The sequence below is a fragment of the Drosophila hydei genome, unplaced genomic scaffold, assembly GCF_003285905.1.
Source record: "Drosophila hydei strain 15085-1641.00,03,60 unplaced genomic scaffold, DhydRS2 tig00008137-arrow-arrow-pilon, whole genome shotgun sequence".
NCBI lineage: Eukaryota > Metazoa > Arthropoda > Insecta > Diptera > Drosophilidae > Drosophila > Drosophila hydei.
This window is the reverse complement of record NW_022045845.1, coordinates 467,351-485,177: the sequence shown is the minus strand read 5'-3', so window position 1 is coordinate 485,177 and position 17,827 is coordinate 467,351. Positions and strand designations below refer to the sequence as shown.

Here is a 17,827-nt window from a genome sequence, read left to right as displayed (position 1 = left end):
GAGCTGGCTGTTCCCTACAAGTCAGCCAACAGTTCGCAGTTGTTCGCACCTAAATGGGCTGACAGACAGACGGACAGACGGACAGACAGCTGGCCGGCTGACAGGCGGCGACAGATGGACAACGGACGGACAGCCACAATCAACAACATAATTAAAGGCACAAATGCGCATGTCTGGCTCTTGGCCAGGCTCTGTTCCCGGCTTGATTGAGCCGGGCCGAGCAGCAGCTTTGGTATGCAACGAGCTGCAATTAAAAATCAATAAAATGCGTGATTTTTGCAATTTCTGCAATGCAATTTGTAATTGCAATAATTAAAATGTTGCCCGCAGTTGTTCACTTTTCATTTCGGTTTCTGTTCGTTTTTTGTTGCATTGCTCTGTACTTTGAGCTGCTTAATCAAATTTTCACCTCAGAAAGCAACTGAGTCACGTTCAACATTTAGCAGCGAAAGACTTAGAGCGAGAGGGAGGGAGACAGAAGTCGGCAGTCAGCAGCACATGCGGACAGAAACAGGAACTCGACTCGAGCAGGGCAGAGAAACAACCCTGGTCCAAATATTCAGGCAATCAATCACAGCGTCGCATAACCCACCCCTGTATACGGAGACTGCTGAGCTGCTGTAGTCGTCGCGTTGTGCACTCTGGCTGGGCGCAGGGGCGCAACAAATCGGATTAACTCGCAGACTGTACCACCCGGAGTCGAGATTCACGCAGGCGCACAAAGGCTCTTGGTCCTTGGTCTGGGTCCAGGGGGGTAAGCGCTAACAATTAACTTTTGTTCGTTCGTTTGCTTATTTTTTTGTTTTGCCTTTTCTGCCACTCTCTTTTCGTTTGCAATCTAGCAGTGGGCGTGGCCGTGGCCGTGGCAGTGGCATGGACAAAAAGGCAAACCCGAAACGAGCAATCGACGAGCACCGCCCGTTGGGTTAGTGATCGTTCGCTTGCCCGCTCCATGGCCAAACGTTTACCAACACTGCGTGATCACGCGCTGTTGCGCAATAGTTGCAACTGTCAGTGGCACGTCCAAACAGCCATCGATTATCGCACTGATAACGCGAGGCCAAGCTGAGGATCAGCCAAGATTGCGACTAAGGATTGCTGCATCAGTTCCATTGAGTCTTGAGGCCCTGCCAATCATCTCTCTATTTGCCCTCCATTACGTAACTAGCCAGAGACAAAGTTAACGATAGAGACAGGCATAGCGACTGAGACTGAGTCTGAGATAGAGATCGACGGATCTCTGTATGCTTTGCCACAGTCAATTGAAATTTTACGCATTCCGACAAACAACAAACAAATACACACACATACGCACACACACGCACACACATACACGTAGGCATATAGACAAATGCATATATAGAATTCTCAATTGCTTTCGCATCATTACGTCTGCGAACAATTTATTTTTATAAAAGCGAAGCGAAGCGGCCGCCGCCAGCATCGACGCCGCATTTTCATTTTCCCGCTTTTCACGCGGGCAACAAGAACAACGATCAAGTTTAAAAGTGCAGGAAAATTGAAGAAAAATACTGAGGCATGAAAGCAGCGTAAAAAAATCAAATAAATTTTATTGTATAAAGCGCAGCAATAGCAACAGCAGCAGCAACAACAACAACAACAAAACTGCAGCAAAAACAATCAACGAGCCTGCCACGCTGTAAATAGTTTACAGTTGTGTTGTTGCTGCAGTTGCTGCTGTGGCATTGCCTTTGCGGTTGCTCACACTTTTCCTTGCCACCGTCGCTGCAATCGATCGCAAATTTTTTTTCTTGATTGTAAACAATTTGGCTGGCGGCTGGCGGCCACATCATCAACATCAACATCATCATCATCATCATCATCATCACCATCAGTAACTGATGATGATCAGCAGCAGCCAGCGAGCTAGCTAGCTAAATGGGTGTTGAGTGCAAAGTGTTTGTATTGCCTGCCCGAGCCCCCTTTTGCCACAAAAACAAGCCAAGCCCCCTCGCCCCTATGGCAGTGTGCATGCAACATAGCGTTGCCAGCAATATCTTGAATTTGAAAGATCTTGAGCTCTCGATCTGTCGACTGTCGGTGTTAAATGCTCAATAATTTTCGTGCGCCACATACATTTATCTCTATATATACATTAAATGTATATATATTTATATACACATTTATTTCTCGTGATTTTTTGACCGAATTGCATTGTCTCTGCTATAGGCTCGACATCGAAATGGCTTTACGGCACAGCGGGAGATGCTGAATGCAGAATGCATCTTTTGTTACTTCTCTCGCTCACTCACTCTCCCCCTCGCCCTCCCGCTCTCTAGCTGTCTCTGGGTTTTTCAGATTTAATTTTATGTCTGTTGTATGTTTCATATAACCTTGTGCGCAACAGCAACAGCAACAGCAACAGCAACGACAAGGAGCCGAAGTTTTTGGGCGCACTAAAAATAAATATAAATAAAAGTAATCAAAAAATATAAAAAAAAGGAAAGGAAGAAGAGGCGAAATACAAGTAAAGCTTTGAGTGAATGAGTGAAAGAGGCTCTGAGAAATCATACAAAGACCCAGGGCCAAAAACTTTTTGATTTTCATAATTTTTGCTCTGACCACAAAAAGGCTGCAACAACAACAACAACAGCAGCTGCAGCAGCAGCAGCAACACCGACCACCACGAAACGCTTCATGTTAACGACTTTGGGCCTGGTCGCTGCCACAGCCAGAGCCACAGCCTCTGGTCCCGGTCATCGTCATCTCTACATTGTCTGCTCGGCATCGTTTCCTTAACGTAAAAGTTTCATTTTCGTTACCTTTGCGCAGTGATACCGAAAAGCGAATAACATCGAAATGAAATGAGACTTTGTCTGGTCGGGGCACCGGCATGGGTTCCAGGTGCTCGCATCGGTCCCAAAACCCCGGAATCCCAAACAGCGACTGCACCAAATGAGTTTTTGTGCCCCGGTCTCTGATGATTTTTGAATTGATTTGTGTTGTTAAATATTAAATTCTTATAAGTCATTTGCACTTGGCCTGAGTCCGAGCTGGGCTCAGCCTGGGCCTGGCTCTGCTGGCCGTGCATGTGGTGTGGCTTGTATGCCTCCAAATGACAGACAAGACAACAACTGCGACTGCGACTGCGACGGCGATTGCGAGTGCAACTTCAATACAGCCCCGCCCCGCCCCGCCGCGCTGATCGCCCGCCTGCCCACATATATCATTTACACTCTGACTGGGGCGCGGACTCTCAGCCCGTGCACAGCGGTCGGTCATCCAAAAATGGCAACGGACCAGCAACTGTGTCCAGCGTTCAGCGTTCAGCTTCCAGCGTCCAGCTCTTTGGCTCTTTGGCTCTTTGTTGTATTTATGAATACGAATGCTTGTGGGGCGGCTGTGGCGGGGCCTTTGGGGGCGGCGGCTGCCGCTGTGTGGCGCGCAAATAACAAAATTATATTTTCAAGGTGTTCTTTTGCACATTTTTTTTAATTTTAATTAACGTCGTTGCCGTTGCTTTTGCCGTTGCTGCTGTTATTATTGCTGCTGCTTAAAATTGCAATTCGCATTCGCAGCACAGCTGAATGATAAAAAAAAGTAAGAAAAAATCATAATAAATGTTTAACAAAAGTTAATAAGCTTTTCGCTTTGCTTGATTTCATATGTATGAAGCTGTATTTTATTGTCGTTTTATGGCGTTTTATTAATTTCTTTAATGGCTGCAGCAGCAGCAGCAGCAGCAGCAGCAACGACAGCCAGTTAACCAGTTAGCCTAAGGCTGTGCGGGGGAGCGAGTGCCTGGCGAGTCGAATTTAAAATAAAACGGAATACATGTGTGTGGCAATGATAAGGCACTTTAGCTCGTGTCGACTGATTGCCGCAAAGCGAACTAAATGCTTCTTAACTCTGAGCCGCAACTTTAGCAGTCATAAATTGACCAGGCTACGAGCTTAACTACAATGTACAAAAGAATCTCAATACACTCAGAGAAATAACCTGGGTTCTCATATGTTAAGGTAAATTTAAGATGAAGCCTGAAACACGTCAACTGAAATATTTCTATAGTATATCGATACATTAATTTAAAACCGTTTAAGTCTTAAGATTAGTAAACATATATTAAGATATATATAATATATAATATATAATATATAATATATAATATATAATATATAATATATAATATATAATATATAATATATAATATATAATATATAATATATAATATATAATATATTGAATAACAATAATAATTTTGTATTTAATATGAAAAGATTTACTATATATTATAATCGTACCAGAGAATATCAACTCAAAATAAACTTCATCTTTAAATGTAAGAATAATGATTCGTTAGATGTAAAGCAGATGAGATTTGTTCTTATAATACATATATAATATTTTAATATATATTATATTTATATATTTATTATTTTAAGAGAGAATGGAATATAGCTTAAAATTATTAACAATTATTTATTAAAGGTTGAGTAGAAGCACAGTTGTGTGATTCAGTCAATAGCTCGCAGTTAAATAGTATAAAATAACAAGTTCAATTATTCTAGTCGAGACTGTTCGACTAGCAGTTACCCTGAAACCTGCGCAGAGGCCACATGCACACCCACATACACACTCACGCATTAGCACGCCCTCCGCCTTACTGCGTATGGGAATTTTATTGTTGAGTAACTTTTCTACGAGATGGACTCTATTAATCAAATTTTCAGAGCATGATAACGAGGTTCGATTATACATTTCAAACTTCACTAACCTCATCAGTTTTCTGGTTAGATACCCTCAGCTCGTCATCTTGATCGAGAATAAATATACTTTATGGACTCTGCCACGGCTGCTTCTGCCTGTTAAATACATCTTCACAAACCCATTAAGCCCTGATGGGCCACTTGCAATGGGTTTAATATTAACTTTGAATTGTTATTGCTTTAAGTTCCCCTGTTATTTTCCCATTTTACTCAGTTATGCTTCAGTCTTTAGCTTACGTTATCGGAGTATTAATACAAGTTATTTCAGTTGATTGTAATATCCTATTAAGACAGACTCGCTATGTAGGCAGCAATCAGTGCGGCAGTTAGTGCAGTGCTAGATCTTTGTCTCTGTCAGAATGCTTCAAGTTGTGTATGCGATCTTTTCTTTTACAGCTCTCGCCTCCTGCTTGTGCTTGCAACTTTCACGCCAACACCGAAAGATACATTCAATAAACACTCACGCAGTGCCCAAATGGACTTTAAACAAGTGCCATGAAGTAAAGAAATTTATATGAAAGCTTAAAGTAAGTCTCCATCTGCTGCTGTTGTTGTTGCCGTTGCCGTTTCCTGTCAAACACCCTGCTTTCGGCTCTCCTCCAGTCGACGTCTGCAGTTGCATTCATTACAAGCGAGGCAAAGGTTAACATGCAACGAACGGCAACAGCAACAACTGCTAAAAAGCTTAAATTTCACAACACGCTCGACAACAACAGCAACAACAAGAACCACTGCACCAGCAACAACAGCAACATGCAGCAACAAGAGGCACAGCATCAACGGCAAAAAAGTGCGACGCCGTCTCGGACGACGTCTCTCAACTTTTGCGTTTGAGCATTTAAGTGCCAATTAATAACAATTTTTATGAACCGAAGAAATAGTTGACAACACGGCATGGCATGGCAGCCAGTCAGTGATGCGCTGCTGCTGCTGCTGCTGCGTTCATGTTGCATGCAACAAGCAACATGCAACAACAACATATGAGAGCCAGACAGCGACTGCCTCTACGACTGCGACTTGCAGAAGGCATGACAAACTAATTTGAAAACCCATAAAATTGTTCAGTTTATTAACAATTATTATATAAGTTTTATTAACCAGTCAAACGTAGCCAGCAGCTCTTTAATTAATTTGTGATTTTTCTGCATCAGCAGCAGCGGCATCAACAGCTGCATCAGCATTAGTCGCAATTTATGCCGGCTTATTGACAGGCCTCAGCATCTGAGCAGCCAATAAGTATGCAAAGCAGCAGACGGAGAGAGAGAAAGAGAGAGAGAGGGAGAGAGAGAGAGGGGGAGGAAAAGGGAAATGTTGCTATGGCGACTGACTTTGAAACATTTGGCGACATTAATATGATTTAATGCGTTAATTAGCACCACGCAGCAGCAGCAGCAGCAGCTGAGAGTTGGTTGGGGTGCGAATACAGAAATAATAACAACAACAACTTTAACAACAACAACAACAACGGCAGCAGCAAGCTTACAACAACAGCCGAACTTGAGAGCATCTGACGCGTCGCGCTTAAAACCCCAAAAAGTATGCTACGCGTATTCCCAAAATCCCCGAAGCGGATTAGTGAAGCATTGGCATGCAAGTACGTACTGGGGTGCGGTCTCTGGCCTGGTGGCAACTGGTTGGCTCCGTGGGTTGGGCTGGGCTCTGAGCTCCGGCTTGGGTGTCTGCGGGTAACTTTGCTGCTCGCGCGCCCGCCCTGTGTGCATTGCGTAATTGACGTCAATTTTGTTTTCGCACCGCGCATACCAAAACCGGAACCCCAAGCCCACCCAAGGCTGAGCCGAACTGAGCTCAGCTCGGAAATCCAATACGACACAGAAAAATAATTTGCCAAAAATAGAAAATTGTGTCGCCCCGACGGAAGTAGCATCGGCTGCGACAATACGATCCTATGGAATACTTCAAATTGTAATGGCTGGCAGTCGGAAGGAGGCCAAGCGCAATAAACAGGAGCTACGACAATGCGAGAACCAGAGCCAAGTTGAAGGTAAACGAGGGTAGCCCATCACCATCCCCATGCCCATACCCATGCCCATGCCTCAGCGTCATATTTCATTTATTAGCAGACGGCGTCGGCGGTGGCGGTGGCGGCAGTTCGACAAGCATTTTTATTTATGCCCATAATGCAGGGCATATGCAGGGCATATGAAGACGCCCAAATGGGAATTGCCTGTGCTGGAAGCCGGAGCTAAGAGTAAAGTGCGTCAAAGAAAAGTAGCTTAGAGATTTATGCGGCATTTGGCGGGCGTTTGCCTAATAGAATTTCTGCCTTTTGGCCGGGGGAATTGCCAAAATGTGTCAATATGGGCAGGTCTAATGGCAGCACTCATAACGAGTCTTGCGGCTCTCTAGATACAAAACTCTTTCGTGCTAGCTCAACAGAAACAACAGCTGACAGAAAGTTACTCACAAATTGGGGGAATATTGTCTTAATTAATTTCAAAATCTAATACGAATTGTCAAACGTACTGAAAGTTTTCAATATTGAATAAAAAAGTTTTGAAGGTTCATTTCAATTTGGAATCAATTAGATTAAATTGAATATTTCCTCTTATTATCGATCATATAATTTCGTAACTAGGTCGACATGTTGTTTGGCTTTGAAAGCCGTGTCCTTTGCTCCATGTTTGGCTCGGACACCGGCACGTGCGCTATTAAATATGCAATAAATTATTTTAGCCAGTTTTTTCGTTGGCATTTTTGCTAAGCTGCCTGCAAATTATAGAAAATCCCAGCGAGGGACACACAATGCGTTAGAGGGAGAAAAGTCAGTGTAAGCAATAAGCAGGAACACCATTATCTAATGCTCGGCGCGCCATTGAGGCATAAAGCCCCCAATGAGCAAGCGCCGCCCCCACTCCCCATTCTCCCACACGCCACTAAAACCCAATCTGCAATCCGAGGCCCATAAGCGGCAAATAGTGCGCAGGAAATAAAGCACAAAAAGGCAATAAAAATTGCCAGGCAGCAGGCTGTCGAGGCTGACTAAGAGGCCGAGTCTTAAGCGGAATGCGGGCAGCAGAGTGGGCAAACTTTTGGCTGACTATTTTGTAGATGTTGGCCGCACTGCTTCCGGGCCAATAGAAATGCCAGCACAACAAACAAAGCAACCCCGCATACAAGGATTCAACTGGGCTAGGTGGGGGCACAAGATCTCTTTGGCAGCCCTAATGGCCAGCAGACAGACACTGAGACGTCGCCAGCAGCGGATTTAAGTGCAAGTGATTTATGTGCTCTATGATGGGGGGATTGTGTGACTAAGTATATATATATATACATATATGGCTGTGTGTGTCAGAAAATTAGCTGATGTAGACATAAATGCGAGCAAGCAAAGTATGCGCCAAATCGCAAATCGCAAATGGCAAATGGCAACTGGCAACTGGCAACTGGCAACGGACTCTGGCCACAAGCAAAATCAATCAAAAGTCGGAATGTCAATTGTCGAATGCCGAATGAGCGCCGCATTAAATATTGAAAATGCAGAAGATACATGAGAAATTCAATTACCAACGGTCAGCGAAGGGTTAGGGCCCTTTGATATTTAACCCTATTGAGGAAACGCTTTTAGTTTCGCCTGTGCGGGATAGTTAAGTTCCCGTTTAGGCGGATTAAATTACAATTTACAAGTGGCCAATACAAGCTAAGCGGGCTTAAGTGCTGAACCTTAAGCTGTAGCCGTTGCCGATGACCAAACCCTTCCCTTGTGGTCGCGACCCAGCACGGACCCAACTCTCGTGCCACACAAATCCACTTGCGTGCCCGTGCATCGATGATAATTGAAAGGCACTTCAAATGGTCAAAGGCGCTGTGTGGTGCGCGGGTCGCTTGGCTGGCTAATCGAGTTTGAAACAAGCGTAAATCGTCCTTTTGATATTTGAGTTGACTTCAATTGCTTTTGCGGTGCAAAGTGCAGCTACAGCTCAGGTAATTAACGGTAATTGTGCAGGCACAGGCACAGCCCAGGCGCATTCACTCGGCTTGGCCAACGCCCCGCAGTACGGCTTCCCATCGGGCAACAGCGTGGAGCACATTGTGCAGGGCAAAGCCTCATCGGCTAATGTGCGCTAAGCGCCCGCCTGCATTTGCCTAATGACCCAAGCGTAAGCGACGCATCGGACTTTGTATAATTTGTAAGCTTTTAAACCGATTTGCAGCTTTGCCGAGCACAGCAGAAAAAATATTTCGCAAAATAAAACCAAAAACTGGGTCTTTCAGTGGAAAAAATGTTTTCAAGCCCAACACAAAGACACGAGAGCCAATTCAGACTCTGAGACCGGCTCAGCTATTTTGGGTATCTTCGCGCTTTTTGCGGCAGTTTTACGGCATAAATTTCCATTGAATTTGCGCTGGCAAATTGGAAAAAAATGTTTCTATATATTAAAAATACTTTTAAAAAAACTAAAGACGATGCGCAATGATACTTTTGTGGCTAAGCCAAAAGGTTGACACAATCAGGTAGATGTATCGATAAATACACACACACACACACTTATTTATATATATAGACGGGCACTCAATATAACAACAAAAACTTAGCGTTGAGATTGCGAGCTTTCGAAGCGGCGGCTGCCGTTTGAAGCAACACTTGACTGAGCCATAGACAGATCAGAAAACAAAAATAAAACAGGAAAAACATTCATGTATACACGAAATGGCAGCAACAAAAAATTCATTAAGATTTCATTATTTGCCAAGCATTTTTTGTGCCTTTTTCGTTTTGCTGTTACTGATTGAATTTTATGGATAGAATTCCAGGAAAGCGAAAGCATGCGGGTCTGGGTTATTAAGTACGTGTACGAAGCATCTATGAATGAAACATTTTGCAGAGATTAAGCTAAAACTAAAGGGAAAATCACATGTTAGGTACATTTTGACTTAAAGAAGGGCTTTTTAGTATGAATGCCTGCTAGTCTAGAGTGAGAGAGTGAGGGAGTCATCTAATCCGAATTTCCTTGCCCACTGATCAATGAATGGAACCGTCGTCATCGTCACTTTGGCATGTCTGTTCACGCCAGTGGCTGAAGGTATCGCATTCAACGCTTTTGGACTTTGGACAATTCCCTGGGCAATCGAAAATCGTCAGTGCGACAAAAATTGCTGAAAGTTTTGTATTGAACGCGACCTGAAACCCAACAGCAGAAGCAGAGCAAGCCAACAAAAAACATATATATATATATATGAAATGAAAGAAAATGAAACAAAACAAGATGAGCCGAAGCTAAAAACTTGTCGAGCACATTGGCAACTGCATTGAAACATTAACAGTGATGACATTTTTGCGGTTGCTCTGCACACTCCCCACGCCCTGTCTGCTCGGTCTGCGCCTGCGTCTGGGTCAGCGATTCATGTGATGCCGCTTTGTTTTGGGCCGTTGGCTTTTAAGCCTTAGCTTTTTGGCTGGTTGGGTTTTTGGGCTTTTTGCTGGTTGGCAGAAATTCCTGAAGACGCGACACTTCATACATAATAAAAGTGGATCGCCGCTCGTCACAAGTCGCCTTGTCACACACTCGATCCGCTGCACATTGAGCCGAGCCGAGGCTTAAGCATTGATGCAAACGCTGCTTTGGGCTGGGGTTTGAGTTTGGGTTTTCAGCTGTGAGTTTTGAGTTTTGGGCAACGTCTTTGTTGAGCCATCACGGCGGCATTTGTAGGGCTTTGTTGGCTTATTAATTGTAGCCTTAGCCTTGGACGTGGACTTGGCTTGGACTTGGACTTGGAGTCGAACATCGGCTGCGTTTTATTCACAAATGAATGCACAAATTTCGGACAGTCGCCTGCGGTTAGAGTCACAGACAGTATGACGCTTGGCCAAGCAGCACAAAGCCACAAAAAAGTGGAGATCCAAGCAGCTAACTCGTATTCGTATTACTCAGGTGAGAGCGCGGCTAATGAGCCTGGCAAGCATCCTTTTTTTCTTTGTTTGCCTCGACGGCCATCCGACCATTCGACCATCCAACCAGGCCAGACAAACAGACACCCAAAACCAGTTCGACTTTTTGACTTAATGCCTATAAAATTATAGGTCTTTCGAAACCAACTGGAAAATTGTATGGGGCGTTGCTGTAGAAATTAATACAAATGCAGCCAGCACAAAGCATTTTCTTTTGCCTTGCCTCTCGCTTAAGTGGAAAATGCCCAACAAATAAGTATTCAAAAAAATAAAAAGAGAAGAAAAAAAGAAACGATGTCTAACAGCCAACACGCCCCTGGCAATCACGCAAAATGCCAAATTACATGTAGCTACCATTAACAGAACGAAATCATCTAACACGCAGAGCCTCCAAGCTGGCCGGGGCTGCAGCACAGCAACAAAAAAAAGTCATTTAAGGTGTTTTCCACAAGTCGTACACGAGCCCGAGCCCGAGCCCGAGCTCAGACCCAGTCCCGTTGCCGTTGCTGTGGCCGTTGACGTTGCCGTTGTCGTTGCTCAGTTTCAGGCTCGCACAGCTGCCAGGCAATTCGATCGGGGCCAGGTCGACGCTCAAGTTTCAGGCGCAGCACACGCACAAAGCCCAACCGCCGCAGATCAGGCGACACATGCAGGGCACAGGCACCCGAGCCAGGGGCAGTTCGCAGATCTTTAACTGCAACTGCTGTGCACTGCAGTTGACACTTGAGCTGAGGCGGGGGCGTCGACGCTAAAGCGACGTCTGCCCTAAGCGGCTTACACGTGCCAGCGGCCATTGGCTCAATAAACTTTATGTGTTTGGAGGGGGGACAAATGCTTATTAATAAAAATACGAGAGGGCTTCTCGATTTACATGCACTGATAGCAGGATAAGTTTCCTGCGAGTCCTGCGTTGAAAGTCACAAAATTCGCGAACGTTTTACACACTTGACGCACTTAAGAGTTACGCTTAAAGCTATGATTGAGCTGTTGACCCAAAGATTATGCATATAGAGAACGAAACGAGAGAGCGCTGTTGCTGAAAGTAAAAAATATCAACTGTTAAAGCATCTCTCAAGTGTCTGTCCATTGCCATAAGTGGAGGTAGTGCCGGCTGCTCCAGTTGATCGTATCTGTGGGCTCTGCGATATCCAGTTCATGGGCCAGCTAAATGTCGTTGTCTTACAAACTAGCCTCGCTTCGTAAGTGAAAAAAAACATTGTGTTTACTTTTCAAATATACTTTTTTCATATATTTATTGGCTAACTCTTTAAACGTTACTCTGTAGTTGTTGTTTCTTAATTCTTTTTCATTTTTCAGTTTTAATTTTTGTTTTTCTTTTAATTATATTATTAGTATACATATAAATAATTAAAAATATTACATTAAAATGTATTCGTATATCGTATAGAAGTTGCTGCTTGTTTGTTTTTTTTTCATATATAAGTTTTTGTTTTCGTTTAGTTTTTGATTGCGTTTTCTTCTCTGCTAGATCATTACCATAAGTTTTCGTATCGTGTTTCTCATTTTACAATTTTGCTAAAAACTAAATAAAATTTGTTTCGTAAAACAATAATAAGAATTTATGCAATTAGACACACACAAAAAAAAAACTAATGTTATGTATATTTATATACATATATTTCAAAAATAAAAGCAAAAAGCATCTCAATTATTTTTAAAATATATATATTTACGTATATGTTTGTTTGCGTTAATTTGTTTTTATCATTCATATTTTATATTTACTTGTGTTATATTTTTATAAAATATCACCTAAAGCAATTACGTATTTCAGTTTCAGTTTTGTATTTTGTTTGTTTTTTTTTTTTTGTTTTTATTTTTTACATGACAACAATAAAAAATGTTCGCTTTGTTTGCAAAACGTTCAATACTCAAAAAACTAATTGTAAGAACAAAAGCATTAAACAAAGTGTTCAACAAAATGCAAAAGCCCGCAAAAATCATAGGAAACAATTTGTTGCAGCCACTCTTGCAACAGTTTATATATATTTATAAATATATATAGTATATATTTTTGTTTGTATATTAATTATTATTTTTTGTTTTCTTTCAACTAAAAAGCAACTAAGATCGCTTGGCCACAGATTTATGCTAAAATTATATTATAATTACAGCTTGTATTCACTTCGTATGGTTTTTGTTTTTATTTGTTTTTGTTATTTTTTCTTTAAGTTTTAAGAGACAAAGTACAACAACTATTTTTATTTATTAATTATTATATTGTGTTGGATTTTTTTTGTATTTTTTTTTTCTTTTTTGACTTGCAAATTTATTATTGCAAGATTTTATTTTTTTTGTTTATTCTTAAGTTGAAAAAATAGTACAAAAGCTTTGACATATTCTCAGTTTTTTTTTTGTTTTATTTGTTGGTTTGTTTCTTTCGCTAATAAACCAGTTGGTTTATAGTCTACTCGTAAAGTGTAAGTATACAAATGACTGCCCATATAGCTGGACTGCAACCGGGTGCAGTTCCATTAAGTACAATGTTTGGTAGATTTATTTTTAGTATGCATTAACTCAAAAGGTAGGAGAATATAGCGATAGAGAAAGTGCCTAGAGCTGGGAAGAGTTCATTTGGAAATTAGTTTTAGGGTAAACGTAGAGTTTAGCTTTAGTTTTAGTTTAGCTTAGCATACCTAATAATACGTAGCCTTCCGTTACGGACACTAAGAACTATATAACGTACATTAAGTTAAACCGCTATAGTATACATAGAGTTGATGGGGGAAGGGTAGAGAGGGGTAGGGGTAGATAGGACGCCAATGCAGTTGCTGAACGCCTATGGGGATTAGGCATAGTCTAACATAGTTGCAAGTATGATTGGGATAGTAGTACAATGGGATTATCTTATTCCATCTCTTAACTGCTGTGATTTTGAGCACCAGAAGCTGCACTGTCGCTATATACGTGGCTACGTCCCGACTGACGTATGCCATATTTTCCATATTAATTAATAATTACATTTACTTTTATATAATAGTATCGCGTTTAGCATTTACGTATTTACTTGTATAGTTAAAAATTTCGCTTAGTAAATGCTTAAAGTTCTTCATTTTTGTTTTCTTTTCTCTTCTCTTTTTACTGATCTTGAATTATAACCTAAACAGTATCCCGTTCATTACGTATATTTAGTTCGCACGGTTTCTAGCTCATTTATAATGTCATCGTATATGCGCGTTTCAATTCTCAATTAATTAAATTAACATTAATCTGGTATTTGTTTTGTTAAACTTTTTAAACAATAGGAAAACATATGTTTTACTTTATGTTTTATTCGTATACTTTGCATTTGAACTCAGGTTGATTTCATGTTGTTTCTTCATCTTTTTGTTTACGTATATGAGTTGCACTTGGTTCTCCATTCTCATTAAGAACGCATTGAAATAAGACTTATAAATGAAACAGAAATTAAAAACAAATCTAACAAAAATAAAGATTATAAATTTCTTTTCTTTTCATTTTGTCTGTTTTTTTTTTTTTTTTTTTTGGCAAGTTCTTCCAGTGTTGTAAAACACCTCGAAAAAGGACGTATTGAAAAATCGTATACTCGTTGCTGAAGTAAATAATAGTGAAAAGCCAAACAAAAGGGGAATAAACTTTTCTTTCATTATGAATATTTTGTTTTTTTTTTCTGTGTTTGTTTTTGTTTTTGACTTGTAAGCAGCCTAGGCTTTCGTACAACTACATGCTTAAGTTATAATTTATTATAGTTTAGTTTCTTAAGTTTGCTCGTAGCTAGGGTTATGCTTTCTGAGTTGACCAAATAACGTAAGGTATTCCTTGGGCTCTCTGTTGCGACACCCACCCAGACACACACGCACACTCTTATACACGCGCGCACGCCTGCACGCACACACACGCACTCGCACACGCACACGCACACACACACGCACACACAGAGACACGCTTAGCGAATTAAAAGTCCGCTTCGTGCTTGATGCGATAACTGGCATAGGTTTCTTCCAGCGGCGCAAAGTCTTGGGTGTGGGGCTGTGTTAAGGTTCCAAAATAGAAATTTGGCACCAGAGTTGTAATATAGAGAAATGGGCTTTAGATATAATAGTAGATCAAATATAGTTGATATTGTGTGCATCTGTTACTGTAACTAAGTATGTATGTCTGTCTGTGTTTGGTTTGTGGAGGGGTTCGAAGGCGATATTTACAAGTTTACGAACTCAAAACGATAACACGTCTATCGGAAGTTATCGACGCAGCCGCGGCTGCCGACTGACTGAACCCGGGCAAACGCTGCCCCGCATAGTCAGGGCTATGCATATTAGGCTAGCTTTTATATCATATTTATATATAATATATACATATATATATATATACATACATATATATGCATTTATACGTATATAGTTTCTATATATATGTCTATATATAGAGTTATGTGCATATGTAAATTGTTAAAATTGGTTAGTTTTGGGTTAGTAAACTTTCTTGTAATATAATAATTTTTAGTTTTTTTTTTTTTGTTTTGTAGTTTAATTTTTTGTGTTGTTAAGTAGTGAAAATAATAAAAAGTTGTTAAATGTTTTTAATAATAATTAATAATATATTGGCGAGCTATATGGGCCTCTTGCAAAAACGAAGGACTGGAACTTTTACTTATTTTTCTCTTTTCTTTTTTCTCTCTTTTGCATAGTTTTTCTTTAGTTGTTGGTACTTTTTACAAATTAAGCAAATGGTTTTTTGCGCTAATTATTGTTGCTCAGTTGCTGTATCTTCTTCTTCTTCTTTTTCGTTTTAAGTAATTTACAAGTTGAATGTATTCTATTTTTGCCTCTGCGAGGAGAGCACAAAAATAAATAACATGACTTATGTTTTGCATTACTCTTTGTTTTTACTTTTTGCTTGTTTTGTTTTTGTTTTTGTTTTTAAACTTAAATTTATGGCTCTCATTTTACTGTACAAAAACAGACAAACTCTAACGGCCAAAGCATCAGCAGCAGCAGCAGTAGCAGCAGCAGCGGCGACAGTTGCCAACAGTCAACGGCCAACAGCAATGCACAGCAGCAACAGCAGCAACAACAGCAGCAGCAGCAGCAGCATCAGCTGTCATTGTATAGGGATGGGCGAAGATCCTCGCTTAGCGGCCGCTTGGAAGCTCGTTTGTAGTTATTGTTGTTCATTGAGTCGTGGTGTGGTATGTTGTCAACGTGTTGTTGTTGTTGTTGTGGTCGGTATTGTTGTCGTCATTGTTGTCATCGTCGTTGTTTTGGCCGCTAACGTTATTTCCTTGCAATTGTTGTTGTTGTTGCTGTTGCGTGGCCATTGCCGTTGTTGCTATTGCTAAAGTTGTCGTTGTTGTTGTTGACTTTGACGTTGTCGTTGTCGTTGCTGATATTGCTGCAATTGCTCTCGTTAGAAATTTGCTTAGTTCTTTTCTCATTTTATTATTTGCTCTCTTGTACTGTTTTTTTTGTTGTAGTAGTTGTTGTTGTTTAATTCACTTGACTAATTTACAATGTGTGTGTGTTCTTGTTCTTGTTCATAATTACGTACAACTTCTTCTGCGTTTTTTGATTGGATTTATTCATCAATATTTATATTATTGTTATTATGATCATCAAATAATCAATTGAGATTATTGTGGACTTTTGTTGTAGTTTTGCAAAGTTAATTAATTTTACTTAATTTCTTATGCAGTTTCGCAACATTCTTATTTTTGGTTATTATTATTGATTCATTTAATCCCAGGGCATTGTGAGCACCCGCTTCGTTTTTGCAAGAAGGTCGTTATCGTACTACGAACATGGGTGCACCACCGCATTGTAGCTCGCCAATATAGGACCATGTGCTCCCGCGAAGGGGGTACTCACAACGTCTGGTGTACTAGCTCCATCGGTGTGCGATGTTGAATCGGCATTACTTCTTCCTTCACCATTTGCTGAACCTAATTCTGGTGGTTTGGTGGTGTCCCGTTCGTCAATCACTAAATCTATTGGCATTTTACCCTTTAAGCATGAGATATATCGATGACAGAAATTATCGCATAGTTCATGCACCTGCAAAGAGAAACCCGCAAAAAGTGAGTGAGAGAGAGAAAGAGATTGTTGTGTGAGAAGTGCGATGCCAAGACGAATGTGAATACAAATACATATACATATACATATATATAGTTATAGTATAGTTGACAGTTATATAAAGATAATATGCATAAATATAATACTTAATCTAATCGGACTTAGCAATACGTTTTCATATTCCACAATCGGGACTTCATTAGGCATTCAGTTAGTTTATAAAGCATTCGACTTGAGCGACAGAGACAGCTGCAAACACTTAGCGCCATTGCATTCTTTATGCCAACAGCAACATCCAACAACAACAATATGGCAAAAACCTGCTTTTCTCCCGCTGCAAATGGCATGCAAATTGCTTTTTATGCGTTATCCAAGGCCCGGCTCTGGTCTGGACTCGGGCCGGGCCACGCAAATGGTTGATGATGGCACTCAAAAATGGCGTAGACAACGTCAGCAACAGCCACCGCTAAGCTTAGAAGGTGTACGCGCTTGCAGGCGATAAAAATGCGAGCCCGGCCACATAAATATGCATAGAGCGCTGGCTGGCCAAAAGCATTGGAGTCAGAAAGGAAGTGCTGGCCAGCCAGGTTTAGCCGCAGGGCACACTTTTAAGCAAGCAGCACGTGCAACACACACAGACCATTGGCTGGCGTCAGCAGCAACAGCAACAGCAACAGCAACAGCAGCAGCAAACGGCCAACAAAATGCGTTTTTAAAACCCGGCTGTTGTTGTATTTGTTGGCTGCATCCAAAAACTGTGTGTATGTGTGTGTGTGTATGATAAAACAAATGCGATAAGGCCAAAGTGAGTGTGAGTCAGGCGGAGCACATATGCAAATATGCAAAAAGGCTGTGCACCAAAGAGGAATGCAGCCGCCGACACGGCTAAAAAGAAATTAATTGCGCTGGGCTCGAGCAGACAGAGTAGCAGCAGCAGCAGCAGCAGCAACAACCAACAGGGTGCTCCATTTAAACGGGCAGGCATTTAATTTACGAAAAAGTGCGCGTTGCTTATGCAAATTGCTTGTTGCTGTGTTCTTGCAACGCTGCTGTTGCTGCGGCTCTCGTTTTGTTTTTTCTTTTTAACAGTTGCTGGCGGGCGGGCGAGCTGGCTGGCTGGCTGGCTGGCTGGCTATTAACTT

General features: G+C 41.3%; 1 protein-coding gene across 7 annotated transcripts in view; it reads right to left on the bottom strand.

Annotated features, from left to right (window-relative positions):
- Window positions 1–17,827, bottom strand: part of LOC111601805 (homeobox protein homothorax) — a 107,548-nt gene that overhangs the window by 61,416 nt on the left and 28,305 nt on the right. For 6 of the 7 annotated variants that reach the window (XM_023318598.2, XM_023318592.2, XM_023318593.2 and 3 more), the window contains exon 6: window positions 16,482–16,667. In XM_023318598.2, the coding sequence (XP_023174366.1) occupies window positions 16,482–16,667 (186 nt within the window). Of the gene's footprint in view, window positions 1–14,277; window positions 14,647–16,481; window positions 16,668–17,827 lie in introns of those variants that run through there. The other variant, XM_023318601.2, reaches the window with a different exon arrangement.